This window comes from Temnothorax longispinosus, chromosome 7, assembly GCF_030848805.1.
Source record: "Temnothorax longispinosus isolate EJ_2023e chromosome 7, Tlon_JGU_v1, whole genome shotgun sequence".
NCBI classification, from domain to species: Eukaryota; Metazoa; Arthropoda; class Insecta; order Hymenoptera; family Formicidae; genus Temnothorax; species Temnothorax longispinosus.
In genome coordinates, this window is record NC_092364.1 from 21104926 (window position 1) to 21117337 (window position 12412).

Genomic DNA, 12412 nt, shown 5'->3' on the forward strand with positions numbered 1-12412 from the left:
TGCCTGACGCGAGTACACCGATATCAGCGGACCTATTGTGACTTCAAAGAGACCGCTCACTTTAACGCGATATAACGGGTGTCTCCATCTTGTGGGACCTACTGATGATTCAACAAGAGTCATCGGTCGGTAGTCCATGACTCCTCTCGTCAGATTTACAATTCTTTTAAGGAAAATCTGTATGCGTGGAGAGAAAAAAAAATATCATGTGACAGATATTGGAAAAATCCCATTCGAAACAATATGATTGATAAGCCCGGTTTAAAAGGCGCTTGGTAGGAGGTCGTTCCACCAAGTTGCAGCCGAAAGGCGGCCTCGACCGTGCCATCCGCCAGCGACGCTGAGCTATTATCTCGGGCAATCATATGACTCCTCCGCACGTGACTTTATTTACAGTAAGAGACTTATACCCGCGCGAACATGTATGGTGCAGTTCCGCGTGACATGATAGACGCAGGTCTGATCCGCGAGACGATGCGATAACTATAGACGGCGGGCCGTGGCTTTATGATGCCGTTGCTCGATAAGCTGCTACCTGCGAGGAAGAGCAGTCCGTGCGAGAGTGCTGAGAGCCTAGTGTCCAGTGCGCGAACAACTGAGAATGATAGGTGAGCAAGAGAGATCGCGCGCGCTGGCTCCATTTCGCAGCGCGTTTTCGCTCCGTATCGCCGACGCTCGTGGAATATCTTCGGAGCGGCTCGCGCAGCATCCATCATCATCGCGCTATTACATATCATATATGCCTTGCGAATTATTACATATCGTGTTAAATCTTTTCTCAATCGTATTGCCATTCTGTATTAGCGCCGGAGATAAAGGCAGAATTTCGCGCTTTGAGAAGGAAGCGGAGCGAAATATATTTCTCTCTGGTATCGCCCAGGCGGCGAAATAAAAATCGTAATGGCGTTGTATTATCAGACAGCTGATTAGATGTTTGGAATTTTATAATAAAGACTGATGCTTATGCCGTTTCCCTAACCTGCTTCATTGCAATTACTTGGCTCTATTCTTGCATCTGCGGCTGTTTTACCAACGCAACGTCGAAGCGAACGCGCGTCGCGCCGACGAAGCGCTTCGTAGCTTCTCCATTCGAAGGAGATATTTGAGAGAAATTCATGAAATTCTTTATCAAACTTTTCTATACAGGCCGACTTAATTTTTATACCTAATACAGGCTTATTTAATTTTATTATTACACACTGACTTACTCCAGCTTTCATTGTTAAATTATTGCATCTTTTTCCTTATTTTCTTAATTTTAATTTAACGTAGACAAAAACTGCATTACAGGCCGCTATTTCAGACCTTTTACATTTCGACATTATTTTCGTACTTAGCAATTCTAAAATCCCGTAACACGCAATTTTATTAACATGTGGATATATTTTATTCTTTGCATTCGCCTCTTTAAAATTTATATTTTGATCCAGTTTTAGCATTCAACAACCGCAAAACCTTTTAAAAATAATTGTGTTAACTAGATGTTCTTATTTCTCTTAAAAAAGTCGGATGTAAAGGAGTTAAATTTGTAAATTTATTATTTTTATTTTATTATTTTTATAATTTATTTTGAACATCTTGCATGCAAAAAAGAGTTAATCCAAATAAAACGGCCTTTATACCGTAAAATTATTGTAGGGACTCCGTTTTGCAAGTTGGAGCGGAGCAAGTGCGGATTTTGCTATTTCGAGAATGCGAATGGCGCGGTAGGAAACTTCTCTTCGATTCGATGACAGTGCAGAAACATCGAAGTAAAAGCGAAACCGTGTGCACTACGGTAAACAACAATGCAGAGAGAAAATGCGAGACGCCTTTTAACCTAGGGACTGCTCGCGATTTCGAGGTAATCATCGAGTTTCGAGCATACTAGTAATTACCAGACACAGACAGAGTTATAGACGCAAACTTAATTAAATAATATTTAAAACAATAATAACAATAATGTATTAGAAAAATAATATTTTAAATTTTGAAATTTTCTATTTTATTACGATCTATTTTATTACGATTTGCCTATATATTTCTTTTATAATGTACAGGCAAATTATTTATTTTTTATTTATTTTCATTTTTTTGTAGTAGTTATCTCTTTTATCTCTATGTGTAAAATTATAGTATCTTTGATTACATGGCATATGTAATAAAGCTTTTGTCGAAATTACTTATTTAAATTTCCATCTACAAATATTAAATATCATTAACGAAATGTAGCATCTAAAATTTTCAGCGAGACAAGACCGTTGAAGATGACGTGAGCCTTCTGAGCGAAATGGTGTTCGGCACCGTGGCAATGACATACAGAGGATCGTCATTTAAGGTAAATTGATCTTAAAATAATTGTTTTTAAATTTTTTTTGCAAAAATACATAGAGATTTTAATCATTGATTTTCCTCTTCAATTTAAAGGTTCACTCGATGAATTCTCCACCGTGCATCATGTGCACGAAAATCTTTCCTGCGACGGAACATGGCACGTGTAAAACGAGGTAAACTGTTTTCGATGTATTTCTTCAAAGATCTTTTCTATTATAGATCAATTTAATTGATTGTTTTATTATCGCAGTGAAAAAGTCTCAGATGAAGGACTTGGACGGTCGATGCACGTGGATTCTACTTCTAGCAATACTAGTATGCGATCATTTCGTAAGTATATCGACAATATTATTTCAGTAAAAATTAATTCTTCTTTTTAATAAATAACTTCTTCAACAGCTTCTCGTTAAATACACTTTATAAGGAAAACGGATCTTTTCATGAAAAGAAGCGAGTTTACATTTATTCTGAATTTATTTTCTTTTTCACAATCCATTTTTTCTAGACGACACAATAATCAATCAAATATGACAAATGCTTAAAAGAGTTGTCGAAGGTAGCCAGAATAAATCCTGATTAGGTCTCCATTGCAGTGTCTCGGCCGAGCTCCGGCAATCTGTCGAGTAACGATTCGCACGTAGGCCCGCGAAAAAGTTCGACGTGCTCGAGTACCGGCAGCGGCTGGGACATAGACATAGCTCCGCCGACGAGCAGTAAGTTCATGTCAACGATTAGAGCGATTTATTGTCGGAAGTGCATCGTAGCTCACGCGATGCTGATCCAGGTTCGCAATCGTTGGAGAGTAACGGATCGTCCGGGATCGGCAGTCTCACCAGCTTGCGCAGAAGATGGTGGAGGGTGGTCTCGACTTCTCTCGGACGATTGGATTCCGACGATGCCTTCGGGATGCAGCACTGGAACGAGAACGGAAGTGACGGGCGTGACGGACACGCGAAGCGACACAAAACCAGGCTGGGTTTGACGATGTTAGTGCGATTGGTTCAGGGCCATGAAAGGTATAGAATTATCTTACGCGTTTTTTGATTGAAATAAAAAAAAGCATCTAAATATAAGCATAGTGATTTTAAATATAAACTTTGCCGATTTATATCTAAAGAAATAAAAGATAATTTTTCCTAAGCAAGGAAGAAAAAATAAAAAATTAAGTAATATTTAACGCACGTCCGCGCTTTAGGCTCGTATTCGATACGAATTGAAATTACAGTTGTCTATTAACGAAACAAATTGATTTTGTTTATTTATTCCGTCAGATTTTTAGATCTTTTTAAAAAATATAAATATATGTAGGTACTTTGGACTATAAAAAATTAATAATTTTAAGAAGGAAAATATGTATAATTTACAGCCAGATAAAGACGAGGCTTTTAGAACATATGGCTCTCCTAGAAGGGATGCTGGATCGTTTGAGATATTTTTGCATTGAAATGAGCAATATCAACGGTTCCAACTGCAACAGGATGCAATTGACTGACAGAATGTGCTGGGCGACGTCACGATTTGTCATTTCGTTGTTGCATATACTTCTTGATGTCGACGTTAACACGCGCACGCCTCTACTGTGGCACGATGTTCTGCTTAACTCCGTGACGGTGAATGAGACAACGAATACCTTGCATCGCAGTTTGCAACAGATGTGTCAATTATTTGACGAGATCGATACGAAATCTACAAATTTGTGAGTGTAGGAGAGTAGATCAGATCGGATTGAATAAACGTCCCGATATTTATTTCACCGTCTTTCAGTTTCCTAAGCACCGTGGTAACTGCTGTATTAACGTATCATCTCGGCTGGGTGTACACCGTGCTGTCACCGCATGATCGGCAGATGGTGAGTTTAAATAATTGTAGCAGATACGGATCTTGGAACTAGATACAGAAATTATACGGTGTCTGATTGAACTGTCCATGATCAGTAGAATAAAATTAACAGAATCTTTCAAAAATTTATTAGCAACACATGAAGCATATTAAAAAAGAAAAACCTAATTAAATAATTAATTAAGTTATAAAGTTTTGATATATATAATAAAGTTGATTAAATTATGTCGATATTTTGTCAAATATTAGTTACTAATTCTATGTGAGACTTTACTAAAATCTTAGTGATAATTTATTTCTATTTTCAGATCGAGAAGCTGGGTAGCTGGTATTCTTGCAATCCACTGTGGGCACAACTTGGTGACCTGTATGGCGCGCTAGGCAACCCTGTGAAAGTGTCGCATACCGTAATTGCGGGCGATCCTCGAAAAAGCGATTTGATCAATTCCGTCCTGTCGTTCTTGTCTTATTTCATCCGCAGTGGGATAATACGGAAAAGCCAGGAATACCGTTGCACATCACAGCAAGACGTGCAGATGGCGACGAATATGCTGGAGCAGGCTCGCAGCAAACGACCGTATCTGTTCGGTAACAGGAGACCGACGTGCGCATTCAACGATCGAGACACCTCAATTCGTAGACGCGAATCGCGCGTCTTACCGTCGCGCAAGTCGGCACAATCGCCCGAAACCGGAACCGGCGATGTTAACGTACAATGCACTCCACGGTATCCGGCAGAACGGCCGAGGATCTCGCGATCCGTCAGTCCCCTGAAGCGTAGCGGCACCATGAAATCCGGCCTTGACACGCTTATGACGAAATCGACCGAACCACCGGTAGACCTCAAGTTTCCAACGAAAGAATTTCCATCGCGCGAAAATCACGAGAGCGAGAAATACGAGCTGTTGCAAGAGAATCGATCGGATAAAGACAAGGAGAAAAATTTCAAAGTGTCGAGCGAAGTGAAAATAATCGTTAGTGAGATCGACTCGCAGGAGGATATCACGTCAAAGGGATGTCAGCCGCAAGATTTTCCGCAGCTTTCTTTGCGAGGCCTCGAGAAGAAGTTGGACGCTCACCATACCGAAGAGAGTCTCGCGACTGGAAAGTCTGAACTGCATCATCGGCTGAATAACAATATAGATCCGCTGAAGATGTTCTACAGCAGACCTGAGTTACCGCTCGACGCGAACGGTGGATTCGTCGACGAATTTAAGGAATCGCAGGTCTTCTTCACTCTCGGTGGGGAAGATAAGCCCGCAAAGTTACCGTTGAGACCGCGTCTCGGCAACAACTGTCAATGCTCTTACACCTTCACGAGACTGCCTAGCACATCTGCGCAACTTCCGGAAGGCGTACTGAGGAAGATCATCCAGCGAAACTTTCCCGAATCGTCGAAGAGCATACAGCCGCCTCCGGGAGCGGCATCCAGCATGGGGGCGAGGTCTATAGGTTTTTGTTTAAAGTGCAACGGTCAGGGATACGCTGCCTCACAAGATTATGACAGCAGCAAGCAGGTGTTGGAGACACCGACAAACGCGACGGAGGTGTTGCGCGGAAGTTCCGAAGGTGGCAGAACCATGAGACTGTCTCGATCCAACAGTCTTGAGGCTCTGATGGAAGCCAACAGCGTCGTGGAATTGCCAATGCCACAGTCGGTGTATGTTGAAATACAGTACCTATAATGTCCGTTTAAAAAAACAATTATATTGATTTCTTTATGATAAAATCACGGAACTGTGTTAATTAAAAATCAATTTAGAAATCTAGTTAATCTTCTATCTTAACTTTCATTATTTTTTATTTTCGTCACTTTTTTATTTTGATTTAAAATAATTCAATAATTCAATATTGTTACAGATCGAGGAAAATTTCACAAGTCAAAACTGGATTAATTAAAGAAGTGGGCTTCACGAGAACTCTCATGCGAAATACGATGACGAATGACGAAAGTAACATTTTAAGTACAGGCTATACGTGGGGTTTGGTGCTACAGGGCGTAACTAAGAAAAAAAAGAGAAGAAAAAAGAAGAAGCTGTCAGAGGATGAGAAAGACAACCCCGAGATTGAGGAGGAGAAATGGTGGTCGTACATGCGAGAGGAAGTTATGGCCAGTGCTCGTTTTCCGACGATCGATCAACCGGTCGCAGAAGCACTCTGCGTGCTGGCCGACTTGGACACATGGCACGTCGGAATCTTGTCGAATAACGCGCCGTGGCAAAGTCCTCCACTACCAGTCGGTATGTCGCGTCTGGTATCAAATATGCTAGAGTCCTTCGCCTATGTATGGCGAAAATACCACTCTCCTACTCATGTGAGTGTTTTGCCATCTCAATTCAATCGAATCTCTCACTATCTATTTATATATATAAATCTTTCTTTGTAAATAGATAAATATTATGAGTTAAACTGATGTTTCAGTGCATAGCGATTTTAGAGGCTAAACTGAGGGAATTATGGTTGAGAAGCGAAGCCTTGGCGGAAATGATGATGTCCATGGAAGAGTCTGACGCCAATGTGAACAGTTTAATGAACGCTCTTGATCTCGATGCAGCCGATATACCACTTTTACTCGCGGTCGCAACCACTCATTCTCCGGAAATAGCGCAACGATTTGGTCTTACGTTAACTTAAGTCCGTTCGCGATTGTTCATATCGGTTTTCTTCTTACGTTATCTTGACAGATACTTTCTGAGTAGCGTATCAATGTATGTTGATACTTAAATCAAAAGAAATTAATGATTCTTCGTTGAATAGCATAATTTCATAACACGTAATTAAGTACATGATCTTAATCGTGCGCATGTAAATTAATTTAGGCTATAGAATTAAGATTATTTTATTCTCGCGTTTAGTCATTCGTTTCAGCGTTTTTTAATGAATTGCGTAGCTCTTATAACACAAAATCAATGGCTGATTTCTTACTAATAAAATATGTATTGTCTATATTTGGTTTTTTACACGATTTAGGTGAACTTACAATTGTACACATTTAATTAATAAATTCTGAATGAGTTTTTTTACCCCACTGTATATTTCTTAATAATTCCTAAAGACTGAGGAAATTTTCTTAAGAAATTTTAACCAATTATCTAAATACATTATATTATTTTATTGATCTAAACTAAAATTCAAATAAATTTTTGCCATAGATCGAAGACGGGCTTTAATAAAACGAATTTATCTGTTTTCCATCAATTGGAAATTTTATCAGCACATCTTAAAGTAATAATGAATAACGTCACGCGACTCGGGCGTTTCACTTTTTCGTTACCATTCAAAACGTTTAAAAATTATGATTAAAACGTTTTAAAATTATATCTAACTAAATTTTCCTGCTATATTTCTGTGATATACGAAGATAGATACCGGCATTGACACAAATTAATTCAAGAATCATGGAAATCTGTCCCCCTGATCCGTAAGCTGACATCTCATAACTTGTTGACATTTGGTTTTGACACTAAGCATATTTTTCCTTATTCAAAACCTAGTACATGTTCTTTTAAAATAAATACTGACTAATTTATCGTTGTAGGCCTAAACGAACGCCGCAGCAGTCGATTATTGAGGCAAAAAATAAAATTCGGGTGAGCTTTGAGATAGAAAAAAGAAAAAGGAAAAATTATTATGACAATTGTATTTAATGTTTTACTAATTTCGCAATTTATGTGTTGTTTGCTTTTCTTGGAATATAAACGCGTTTTAGTTGGGCCACGATGCATGCTGCAACTGCTGTTGCTGTTGCACACCGCAACCTACATGCTACGTGAGTAATAATTTTTAATGTTTACATTTATGCCATTGCATTTATTTATTCGATTTGGACATAAATTAGAAACCGAATAACTTTTACAGAAATATGTTCAACCAGAGGTAGCAAAATCCTTCGCACCTGTTCGCGTAAGTAATTCAAAGACTATTCAGTAAAGAATATATTTTGACGTTTACTGTAATTTTTTTATTCTTTCATATTTCTGATGAAATTAGTATTCCAAAAATATTTTTTTTTGTTCTATATTCTCATTTACTGTTGTTAAGCTATCTTCCTTTTTAGTATTACTGGAAATCGAACGTACCGATGGAAAACGACACAACGTATCGCCTCTCTTATTGGGAAGGACCCGGTGCCATTGTCGAATCTTTTCGTCCTGAGGACAATCTGACGTGCAGTGACGCGCCAATGTCTGATGAAACGACGCACAAAGTATGACAAACATTTTGTTAAAATAATTTTTTTTTTTAATAATTCGTCGTCTGGAGTTTGATTGCTCTTGCAGATAAGCTACTTTGGCAATTGGTGCGTAAAAACAGATCCGCCAATAACACCCTGCGACAGACAGTGGCTGGGTAGAGGTCCAATGGAAGATGTCACAACGCACAAACATGATTATTCGTGGAAAAGCGTGAGACGACCTGAGATCGTCAAGGCGCAAAATAATTTGTATCCTCCCTGTGCTGCTTTGTCCGGTAATCTTTATCGCTAAATAAAAATATCTATCTACTTTAATCTTAATTTTAAAAAACAAAGTGCATAGTAAAAAATATTGTTTGATTATAATTAACAACAACATTGGGAGACAGATGATACGACGTATCGCTTGAGCTACTACAACTCCTCCTGCTTGCTTCCGATACAATCTTATGCGCCCATTAGAAAATATGTCAAATCGGATACACCGATGGAAGGTTGTACGACGTACAGGCTTAGCTATTGGCCAAACGAGGCTCCTGTAAAAGTGAGTTACAAATACAAATTTTGAAACTTATTTTGTTCCTATTTCTTAAGTTTTTTATTTTAATTTATGGATATTTTAAATAATTTTGTATTTCTTAAATGTATGATATTTTAAACAATTTTTTGGATATCTACTATTTTGTATTTTCTACATGACATTAGTAATTCAATGACTTAAATAAAGAACAATTCTTTTTTTTATAAATATTAAATACATATAATTATTTGATTTCTTAGGAGGAGGTACCATGGAGTCAAAAAGGAGAGTACCATCGCCCGGTGACGCCGATGGACGGATGCACGACCTACAGACTGAGTTACTGGCCTCACTGTGGCGAGAAGCGTCCGGAACCTTACAGCCACGATGACACTGAAAATTTATTAAACGCCGGCTGCTGCTTCGACGATAATACCACGTACCGACTCAGCTATTTCGGGTGTGGCGGTGACAAGCCACCGGATCCCATTCGCCAGCCTAGCAACATGATTTTCTCGCCGTGTCCACTCTCCCACGACACCGTCAATCGGGTAAACGCTGAATCGTACCGTCACGGTGGATTCGACTCGAGGATGATACACTAATTCGGGTCGATAGTTACATTCTCGAGTGCATTATGCGGCGGTTACTAGATAATTTTCTCAAATTGCCTAACAATCGTTGCGTCGCCTCGCAGATTGATTCGATAGTCCTCTTTCTACCAAGCCATAACGCTATTGTAGCGAATTGAGACAACAATGACTATTCCCTTAAAGATCGAGGACGTCGACCGGCTTCGTCGTTTCAACATCGCAGACCATCGTTCGAGACGGGACAATCGCTATTAATCATAGAAATTTTTATATAACTTAAATCATACGAGTATTCTTTTAGATAAGTAATAGATTTTAATTAAAATCAACGTTCAAGATTTCGTTAATCGTTGCAGTTGAGTTTCCTGGGCAACTGGTGCGTCAAACCGGAAACGCCTGTTACGCCTTGCGACCGACAATTGTTGGGCAGAGGACCGATGCAGGATGAAACTACGCAGAAGCACGACTACACCTGGAAGCGCGTGATGCCGCCAACAGAGGTTCGACCCGAGAACAATCTTACTTTCTCGCCCTTGCCGCTGGAATGTAAGTGTTAAGCCATACATAAAATAATATCATAATTTGCATATTTGATCTTACAATCATATTCGTCGGTCGGAGAAAGTACTATTTCTTCATCGAAGATGAGAGCGCGCTGTTCCTCCTTCAAAAAAGAAATCTTAGCCGCGCCGCCTGATTATCCTGTTTGCGATTTTTCATTTCTAACATATGATTATTGCAGCCTGCACGACTCATAGACTGTCTTATATACCGAACGATCACGAATGCCTGCTGCCTATTAAATCGTACGCGCCCATACGCAAGTATCAGCCGTCCGACGTTCCGATGGAATCCGAGACCACGACGCGACTGAGTTATCAACCGGTAGAGCCAGCGGATCAGGCCGAGAAACCATGGGCTGCACCTACGCCCTATTATTCACCCGTCAATCCCATGGAGGACAATACCACGTACAATCTAAGGTTCAAGCCTCGCTCTTTATCTGACTATTTAGCAATTTAGAATCTCGCGATTCATGCTGTACGTCTTCGCGTGTCTCATCGATTTAAAATTTCATGATTTATGCATCAATATCTTCTTTGACAGCTATATCCCGCCTGGAACGCTCGTCCCCCTGCCATCACCTTGTTTCGCTTCTTGTCCTCCTGCCAACACCTACGGAAGTAAATCCTTAAGAAATTTTTCATCCTCTTAATATTATCTTTTTTATACATGATGACATGTATGCAATTATATTGTTATTACATTTTAGTGCCGTCGCAGCAACCTTGCCCTGCATCGTGAATAGCGAGTAGGTAAGCAAGGTGTGTACGAGACGATAATAGTCTTAATATGTTAACATATGTATTTATCTTAACGATATTTTGCAGAAGTCACGCGAGCACACACGGATGCAAGCGTTTGTGATGTCCCGATCATGTGTGTACACTGTTCCGATAATAAAATGTCCTTGTGCACCGCGACTTTTCAATACTGCGTTAATCCACGCGAAAGATCAGTAAACGGTTAAAGCAATTTCGCAATTGCATCTCTATACGGTTATCGTAATCACGTTTCAGCCGGCATGTATAAAACCTTTTTCTCTCGCTTAACTGCCACGTAATGAAGCAATAATTACACAATGAGGTGGTACATTTAATGTACACCACATTCGATGTAACGGCGATTACCGTTACGTAATTGACCTGGCATTAAGTATTATGTATAACGATTACATCACAGTTGACATTCTGCGATAATCGATGATCGATTCATCCGCGACCACGTCCTACGCGCTCGAAAGATGCGCTCGTCAGGCTTTACCTGTAAAAAACAGCGGGCTATGTTTGATTGGACGTACATAATATTCGAGAAATGCCTCTAGGCATAAGAATGCGAATTTCATGTCACGTCGGAAGTCAACGGCTCCTCGCCGGCTCTGCGTGAAAGTAGTTAGCATATATCTATCCGTTTGCGCAATACTTAATCTCAGGGTGTCTTCCTTACACGCCTTCGAACATCAAAGCGCAAGAAAACCAGCAGAAGGCATACTGATCTTACTATTAAATAATTAAACCTTATTAGGAAATTAATTCCGTAAGAGTCGTGTAGTGCAAAACTTGGATAATGCATAACATTACGATGCGCATGATTTTTGGAATTGGATGGCTTGCTCTTCCAATTATAATTTATGCACGTGACTAATCTAACCGGCTTTACTTTCGCTAATTTTCATCTTCACAGCAAAATCCTGATTAATCAAATGCTGAAGTGAAATGCTCGGTGTTATTTATTTTGCAATACATAAATATACAATAAATCATCACACGCACACGCTCATGCGCAACTGCTAGGACTAAAACCATTTTTATAAATATTAGCTCAATTAATTTCCAACCATTATTCAAATTATTTGCAAATTTTGTGTGGAAATAGAATTATTATTTAAGTCGCGAAAACTTCATGTTCTTGGTTTTCTTAATAACATGGAAAGAAACGCTGGAGAGCAATCCGAAGGCCGCGCGAGAACAAGCGTATTGCGCTAATCGGAAGAGCAGTCCCCGGCTATTGATCGTGGGTTGTTGCGATGGCATTATTACGCGCATTCTGATGCATATGTAAGTATGCATATTAGAATGTGTTCCTCGCCTATTGTTTTGCTGGTCTCATAATTCGTAAAACTACGAAACTACGTGGACCCGAACGGGAGGCCCGACTCCGCGAAGCGATACGAAAGTTTCGAATCATCTGCGATGATGTGAAAAAGTAACTGAATTCGCGAAAGACTCACGTTTTAATATTATGTGGAAATTATTATTTATCATTAAGTATATGTGTATTATTTATTATTACGTACACTTTTTCGTGGAACTATAAATATACAATTATTAGAATTATCGCGAATTATCTTTTACGAAGCACATATATTAGATTAACGAAGCGATATGAATA

General features: G+C 39.4%; 2 protein-coding genes across 5 annotated transcripts; both read left to right on the forward strand.

Moving 5' to 3' along the window:
- The first annotated feature begins 365 nt into the window (after positions 1 to 365).
- LOC139815692 (folliculin-interacting protein 1) lies at positions 366 to 7174 on the forward strand. 4 transcript variants are annotated; one of them, XM_071782762.1, is made up of 12 exons: positions 366 to 608; positions 1639 to 1843; positions 2228 to 2317; positions 2407 to 2486; positions 2564 to 2643; positions 2907 to 3026; positions 3098 to 3329; positions 3680 to 4009; positions 4078 to 4162; positions 4461 to 5812; positions 6013 to 6466; positions 6574 to 7174. In XM_071782762.1, exons 1-12 carry the CDS (start codon positions 508 to 510, stop codon positions 6784 to 6786), a joined length of 3342 nt encoding a protein of 1113 aa, XP_071638863.1. In that variant the 5' UTR covers positions 366 to 507; the 3' UTR covers positions 6787 to 7174. The 4 variants fall into 4 exon arrangements, with proteins under 4 accessions (XP_071638863.1, XP_071638864.1, XP_071638865.1 ...); XM_071782763.1 differs by having other exon boundaries at positions 6013 to 6392; positions 6574 to 6602; XM_071782764.1 differs by lacking the exon at positions 366 to 608 and having other exon boundaries at positions 1705 to 1843; positions 2212 to 2317.
- A 376-nt stretch (positions 7175 to 7550) lies between these two features.
- Positions 7551 to 12355, forward strand: LOC139817022 (uncharacterized). The gene is made up of 11 exons (XM_071784832.1): positions 7551 to 7573; positions 7691 to 7742; positions 8210 to 8359; positions 8433 to 8622; positions 8737 to 8891; positions 9128 to 9418; positions 9817 to 10006; positions 10203 to 10443; positions 10568 to 10644; positions 10734 to 10776; positions 10852 to 12355. The coding sequence occupies exons 1-10, from the start codon at positions 7551 to 7553 to the stop codon at positions 10763 to 10765; spliced, it is 1401 nt and encodes a 466-aa protein (XP_071640933.1). The 3' UTR covers positions 10766 to 10776; positions 10852 to 12355.
- Positions 12356 to 12412: the final 57 nt, after the last annotated feature.